The 8500-nt window shown below is 25.4% G+C and overlaps 1 protein-coding gene across 1 annotated transcript in view; it reads left to right on the forward strand.

Annotated features, from left to right (window-relative positions):
- LOC100161128 overlaps positions 1-2556 on the forward strand; it is a 2815-nt gene extending 259 nt beyond the window's left edge. The window contains exons 2-3 of the mRNA XM_001947297.5: positions 922-1124; positions 2052-2556. Of these exons, the coding sequence (XP_001947332.1) occupies positions 999-1124; positions 2052-2513 (588 nt within the window). The 5' untranslated portion in view covers positions 922-998 and the 3' untranslated portion in view covers positions 2514-2556. The remainder of the gene's footprint in view (positions 1-921; positions 1125-2051) is intronic.
- The last annotated feature ends 5944 nt before the right edge of the window (positions 2557-8500 follow it).

The following is an 8500-nucleotide window of genomic DNA, read 5'->3' on the forward strand; positions in this document are numbered from 1 at the left end:
AATTGCACTCGAATATTAAAAATTATGATGGTCGAAATAGGTGGCTCCTATACGTTCAAACCTCACTCATTTTATTGGTTCTGCTCGACGCTTTTTGTCGAATGTATTCAATCTACTAGTGCCCACTTCTGATCCATTAGTTTTTTTTTAACCATTACCTGCTTTAAATCGGAGGGATAAATTAATGTTTATTTTGAATGTTTTGATTTAGTTAATTATGTGGAGTTTGACATTCACGTTTTATTTTTTTTTTGCGTACAATTTATTATCTTATCCGATAACAGGTCGATTACTTGACTACCTCTATACTAAATAGCTTTTACATTTTAGTGACAGATTGGGAAACCGTAAAAGGGCACATGGTTTATTTAAGTTCAACATTTTTTTATTGTTTATTGTTTTTAGATTGTACCTACAATCAATAGATAAAAAAAAATTTAATTTATATATTAATATATTAAAAAATTAAATAATTATAAAAATAAAAACCTTTTATAATATCATTTTTTACGGTGAATAGATTTATTTTCGAGTAGAATTGTTTACTAATAAAAGCCTATTAGGTATTTTTTGTTATCTGGATGCAGTTAATATAGGTTTGTGCAGCTCCTCCCCGGCTCCTCGTATCATTATACCAGATTCTGTTATAGATCTGATCGTGATAAAGCAGAATAATAAAATATTTATTATATTAGGTATTATGCCCATATTAAAAAAATTGTATAATTCACATAATTTTAAATTTAATCTCTTATTAGGTATTTAATAAGTTTTATTCACTGTTTTAAAATACTTATACCTGAGCCTTCATTGTCAGCAAGCCTTGATTGTATTATTCTAGTTGTTTTATCGCTATAAATTGAAAATATTAAAATACTTATATACAAGACTTATGTTTTTAATATTGTTTACCTATTGTAGATGAAGAGAGTTGATAAAGATATTTATTATACAATTATTGCAAAAAACAATCAATATCTACATAATATGTTGATGTGATGGAAACTGAAACAATAGTTATGAGTAGTAGAAGACGAATGGTGCTTAAACCACTTTCTGCTCCAGGAGCAACTTTACAATGTAAAGAAAAGAATTCCTCCAATGATACAAATGAACATGTTATGGTAAGTTTATTGTATAATTATTTAATTTAAATTAAGAAAAATTAACATTTTTGATTAGGAATTTTATATTATTTTTTCTTTGTTATTAACTTAACTATACTAGTAGTAATTTTAAGTTTTTTTATTATCACTTATTACAAATAAGTGCATTTTTATAATTTAGAATGTTTTTGGCTTTGCTTTTATGTAATTTTTTTGGAAACCCCTTTTTAATTTACTTACCAGTTATTAACATAGATAAATAAATTGATGAACATCGTAAAGAGTCAATCTAGTTCTTAAAGCAATTATTCCATTATCTAAGTTAAAATATGATTAATTTTAAAAGGAATCAAATACAAATATTCAGTAAAATAAAATAAAATACTAGATAAAGTAAACGTTCTAATAGAAATTTATAATATGTTTTGGTTATAATTTATAAATAAAATTACTGATTATAATCATACTATTAAATAATATTATTTCATGTTGTATTTTTTAAATTGAATTAAATTATTATTTGTATGCCAAAAATTAATATTTATTATTACATCATAGGTACTAATAAATTATTATTTAAATATAAGCAACCAATTGTTTCCTTTAAAATGTATTCTATTTTAATCAGTTAATTATTTTATATAATACAAATTTATTAATTACATTTTAGCCAATTGTGTGCTTCACCCACATTTTTAAGGAGATATAGCAAGTTTAAAAATCTATAACTAAATATATCTATGTCTAAATAACTATTTAGGTACAGAAAAAAATCTACTGTTAAGTTATTAAAAACTGCTTTAAGAAATCTCCCTTAGTATAATTTATCCCAGATTGTCCTTACATGTTTATTGCATTAGAATTAATATTGTTTTAAAATTTGAGTATACTTAATGATGATGTTTTAAGTTATTTAACATAATATCACTTATTTGTTATTTATAGATTCAACCACCTGCCGCACTCATTTCTCCAAAAAATGACAGAAAAAAAATTTTGTTTCAAGACACAATTGTTCCTGAAATAATACCTATAGTACAGCGTAGTAAGGTCTTATTATCATGCACAATTAACAGTGATTTATCAGATTCTGATGATTCTGATTCTGACAATTCTACAATAAACGATGAGCCTTCCAATAAATCACCAAAGAGCAATAGAAAACTATATTATTTTATCATTATGTTTTTATGTTGGGCTGCAATTCAATACTGGATGATTGCTGTAGTTGGTTTTGGAGCAGTATTTTTTGCTATCTCTGCTCTTATTGCTATGTATTATAACACTTCAAACTCAGAAAAAAAACACAATGCTTTAAGTGCATACTCTGTATTTAATCCTCAATGTACACCTATTCAGGGATCTGTAGATCCAAAACAATTGGAACGTGAGCTGCTATTTGGTTAATTATGATGTTAAATCAATAAATATAAAATTATACTTCTTTCAATATGATGGTGTCTAACTTGTTACTATAGAATATATGTTTATTTGAATATTTATTTTAACATAGTTATTTGTTTATAAAATAAAATAAATAATAAACATTTTTAAAAGTTATCCTAGTATAGTATTTTATAGTATTTTACTATTTTTCAATATTACCTTAAATTCAAAACTATTTTACATTCGTATTACAATTTACAAATATATGTTGGTGATGATTTGTGTATGAATTATTGTATGAATATTTGTAAGATGTATAACTTATTATTAGGATAAAAAAAATTACAAATGATAACTATTATTAATTTATATATATATATATATTGGTATATGTTAGTATAGTATGTTAAATGTGTATAAAATTAACCATAAAATAACATTGATATAAGCCAGATTGTGACATTGTTACCTATTTACTTTGGCTAATTTGTAACTTTGTAACTGTAAAGTAAGTGTGAATCCAGCCTGATTTAACAAGATACAGGGCTGGACTAATACAAATTATGTATAGTTGTATAGAGTGATTCACCAACACTGTTTAGACCTTTAATAATGCATTTTTATTTTAAATTCTGGTGTTTGATATTTTTTTTAAAATATTAATAAATAAAACACTGCTACAGTCCACCCCCTTGGATCAGTGCATGCTATACAGTTTTTATATTGTCTAGTTAATATTAATACATTATTTTATCCAATCGTGGAAGTTAAATATTGTATAAACGTTATTGTTTAGTTTATTGTTATTGTAATTGTAATTGGTAATTTTAATCATGTTAGTCTGAGCCTCTGAGGTATAGGTGTTAACTAAATTGGATTGACTTTTTAGTAACATATAATTACAATATATTATCAAAAAGATAATGAATTAAAAAATATTACAAGAAATATGAATTTAAATACAATTCTTGTTTAAATTATATACAAAAAAGGAACATTTAAGATTTTAGATTCTGAGCGGTGGTATAATGTATGTTTTTTTTCTATCTTTCATCAACATTCAGAGTAGCAAAAGAATGTTCAGATTTCGACTTCAGCATTTTTTCTGATAGAAATGTGAATCTAGTTGGTACTTTTGAAAGATAATTCGAAAGCGTCTAAAATATTTTATATTCTGAGCGGATGTATTGACTTTACAATAATGTGTTTTTATTTAATTTTCAATTTTTTAATTTTTTTTTTTTTATGTCTTCACCGTTTGGGGTAGTAAAACTGCTTCAATTTTCTTCAACAGTATATTGTTCAATGAGGAAGAGAATCTAATTAGTACATTCAACATTTTGAAATTCCCAATAGCTTACAAAAGCGCAGATAAAAACAACAATTTTTTTTTATGAGCATTTAAAGTTTGATTTTTGGCAACCTTTATCAAATTTAAAATTAAACATGATTTTGTAGTTAAAAATTCATGAAATGTATAACTTGTATAGCTAAGGGTTGAAAATTCAAAACAAGGTACGTAAGTAGGTATTTTATTCTGCAACCAAAAAATCTAAAAATTATAAATCACGGTGTTTTTTTTTTAGTTATTTTATGTTCAAAATTGGATGAAATTACATATTAAATAACCAATAATAACGATTTTAGTTATTTTGATGTAATTTTATAACATTAATTCAACTTCCGGCCACTGTATTAATAATAAGTACTAACCAGGGCCTTGCACCCGAATTAACCAGTACCCCTACACCCCTAAACCCTTAAAAATCAAATACTCAAAACCTTTATAACCCGAATGATTTTGTTTTTTACAACCTGCATAATATGATATATAATGCTAATTTTTTTTGTGGTGAGTTCGATTTAGTAGTTGGTTATTTAATAATAATAATAAATTAATAGGAACAATTTTACAATCAATCATAGGTAAACTCAATAGTTATCTTATTTTCTTGAAAATAAGATTCAATAAAATCATTGATTGATTCTAATTAAACCAAATCACCTAATACTAAATTATTTCTTATACCTAATTTATTACTTTATTAGTATATTGTTTATGAAATAAATAAAAATATAGCTATTAGCAATATAAAATATAGACACGTTCGTAGCTATAGATATTTACCAGTTTTCCGGAAATCGCAAAATCATAATTTATATTTTATTTTATTTCTCGACGGCTCGATGCGCCCATCATGGCCTACCTATTTTAGACATTACAGTTAATTTATACCTATCTGTCAACTTGATAAGTGGTAAAAAAAATAGGTACCTAATTTCCCCTTGTCTTAGTTCTTGTAGTTTCTAAGAAAAGTTTAACTACTGTACATTAATAAACCAAGTTTAGTATAAAACGTAGGTTGTGCATTTGTGTTAGGAACTTATATTTTATTATAAATAACATAAATCATTTTTTTTAAATTCTTTTTTGGGGTGGCTCAATCTCATAGGCGCAAATAGGGGGGGGGCTTTAGGGGCTAAGCTAAGAGGAAAATGGAAACCAACCTTTTTTTTTGTGGAGGAAAACGGTATCTCATTTTTGGAGGAAAATGGAACCGGGGAGCAGAGTGTGGTGTCCGTTTTTTTTTACATCTCTTAAAATACTAAAATAAAAATATTTAATACGTAATATTTTTTTTAGTTTTCTCCTTTTTTATTATTTAAAAAAAATTAGATCCTGTAATAATTACAACGCATTGGATAATATACCTACTTGTAACATTTTTAAAAATTATTTTATTATTAGGTAAATAACAGATCTGGTATTTATTGAAATTTAAATTGTTTTAGCATAAGTTTACAATAAAAACTATTATAAAAATATGAAACATTGAGATTTTTTTGTAAATTGATTTTTTTTTGAAAATACCTCTAGCTTTAGCTTTGAGCCGATGTCATAGGTAATTTTTTTTAATAACCGTGATAAATCTTGAATTATGTAAATAATTAAGATATACCACAAAATCTTAAACAGGTAGTTAGTCATTTTTATTAGAAAATCATATTTTAAATTTTAAAATAAAAAATTCGGCAAGTAATATCAGCAATTTTGTTTACACTTAAATAATATTAAGTCATAAAATAATAATAATAATAATTAAATAATAATAATAATAATAATAATAATAATAATAATATAATATAATAATTTAATTATTAATTCTTCTGAGATTGCAATAATTAATGTAAGTTATATATATTAATAGTGTATTGTAAAAACTTATCTTTTAACTTAGTAATGAGTACTAATGAGCGATGAGTAATGAGTAATGACTAATACGGTGTCTATAAGAATTAAAATGCCTATAGAATATTAAAATTATCTTAAATTACATAGGTTACCTATAGCTAACCGAATATCAAAATCATCAAAAAGCTTGATTCAGTGATGAGATAGTTCTTTCTAAAAATGAATTAGTACAAGTTCAAGTTCAAGGCATTGAATATGAACTAGTTCGAATTCTAGTTCATATTTTTTAAAATGAACTAGTTCAAGTTCTAGTTCAGTAGCTCATAGTTTTTAAAATGATCAAAAATTATAAAAAGTTACTAAAGAAAATAAAAAAAAAAAATACTTAAGTTAGAAATAAAAAAAAAATACGTGAAAATACGTGCGACTGCCGACTATGCGTCGAAACTGGGGATACGTGGCTCTGCAACATACTTTATCCTATGTAACTAATTAGTAATTGAAAATAATAAATAAACGAAAACAAAATCATAATTAAAAATAACTTTGATTGCGTCATACAAATAGTTTTATATTTTTCCAATCACCGCTTGTATTCTGTGGAACACGCTGTATACAGCATACAATAATTTGTATGAAAGTTATTTTGTATAGATACACTTTATTTTATTATGTCAAATTACAATAGAATTATAATAATATACCATAAATGGTATACCTACTATTCTTATCGGTGATCAACGGTGCGGCGTTGTGATTTCAAGGCAAAATTAAATAAACAAAATTAAAAACAAACTATATATTTTGATTCTTGAGACAGAACAAGGAACCTGATCGGCTACAAAACATTTTAAAACGTTATCAAATCGTCTATTCTATGAAAATTTAATATTGTCAATGAACGAACCCAAAATCATAACTAATAAGAACTTAGTTCACGTTCAAGTTCATTTCTTGAAAATCGAACTCGTTCATGTCAAGTTCACACAATATCAACGCGTTCTTTCCCATCACTGCTATTGTTATTGGCACTCTTAAAGAAACATAAATACTGTAACAGCCGTCGAATGATGTATACCGCAATCTAATTTTCTTGGCTGCGCTGGTGGTGGCCATCCAGATATTTCACGGAGTTTGTCGTTTGTGCATCATTAATTCTCCCGCTGAATTAAAATTGGTTGGTCGTTCGTGCAATATAACAGTACTCAGTACCGATGTCCTATAGTGAATATTATAGTGAGTATTAGTTTTAGTATGGTGGCATGAACAAATGATACACCAATACAATGGTATATCTCAGGTTCAAAAAGATTTATACTTGAAAATAATTATATTATAAACAATTTGAAATTCTAATTGTTTTTTTGTGAAAGACCAACTTCCGATTTTTTTTTTTACTATTATTTATAAACTGGCAAGCACCCTTTAGAACATTAGAACAATAGTACAGTAAGAAATAATAAATACATGACAAATAAAATTAGGACAGTAACAAAATAAATGACAACTAAGATACATTATAAAAATAATAATTCAGAATAACAGATACGACACTTCGATTATAATAAAATTACAAATAATATTAACAGCAGAAGTCAATGCTACACAAACATTGTGTTTAAATCGTGGCGCGACATAAAAAATAAATCGATCTTATTAATAATACTGTTCGCTAAAATAACTCCGGGAAAAAAATTATGTGGAACTATAGTTAGTATTATAAGATGGAATAATAAACAAATTTTGCGACCTCGTACCGTAAATTCCAATGTTAAATTCAACCATAGAAAGTAGCTCGTGGAATCTTTGTTACCATTCAGTAAATCGAACAAAAACATCAAGCCTGCCACTTTTCTTCTTAATTCGTATAAAGATATCTGGGGGAGATATGTAGACTGCAGGTTATATGAGTCTCGGTCAATAGCCAAATTTGATTTACTACAGATTAATTTTATGAATATTGTACATTTTCTGCCTGATTCTAAAAAATATCATTTATACGTTTTCGGGTATTTAAATTTTATACAATTTTAATGTTTAACGTTATTGTACGTTGAAACGTTATTTGGTTTTTTCCGTTTTAACATACCTAATTACATTTTTAAACGTTATTTTAATTGTTCGTTTTTAGTTAAACGTTATAATTAAAAAATAGTTACGGATAATTATAAGAATTGTAATTGTAAAAATTATGAAATTAGTAGAATTTGTTGGTCAGGTGCCCAGGTTAGATTATTTTCAATCATGCTAGAGTTTTTAACAAGGAGTTAATTGATAAGTATTAATGTGTGTTTATAGGTGTTCGTAGCTTCAGCAAGTTATAAAGTAATATTCATTACTTAAACAAAATTTCAGGGCTTGAAACCGATTGAAATAATTTCGGTTTCGATTTCGGTTTTGAATACAAGCTATAAGGAACCTAGAAGTTGGAATAAAATTAGAACAGTTTAAACTTTAAAGATATGTAGTAGGTATATTCATCACTAGACTATCTTTCTTTTGATGCAAACCTCTTCCTTGTTCGAATTTTTTCTTTTGTAGCATTTTATTAATAACAATGGAATAATACTTAATTGTCTTATAAACAAAGTATATATTTACCTACAATAAAAAAGGATAATACATTCACTATTATAAGTATTTTCACACTTGAATATTTTTTTTGTGCTTAATTACACAAATAATTATTATTGTTTAACACCAAAACCTCAATTATGAAATAATATTCAATTTTTTTAATTTTTATTCTATCACCTTCTTTATTAAATTATTATATATATTTTTAACATGATTTTTTAAGTAGTTCATTACATCT

The sequence above is a fragment of the Acyrthosiphon pisum genome, chromosome X (genome assembly GCF_005508785.2).
Source record: "Acyrthosiphon pisum isolate AL4f chromosome X, pea_aphid_22Mar2018_4r6ur, whole genome shotgun sequence".
NCBI lineage: Eukaryota > Metazoa > Arthropoda > Insecta > Hemiptera > Aphididae > Acyrthosiphon > Acyrthosiphon pisum.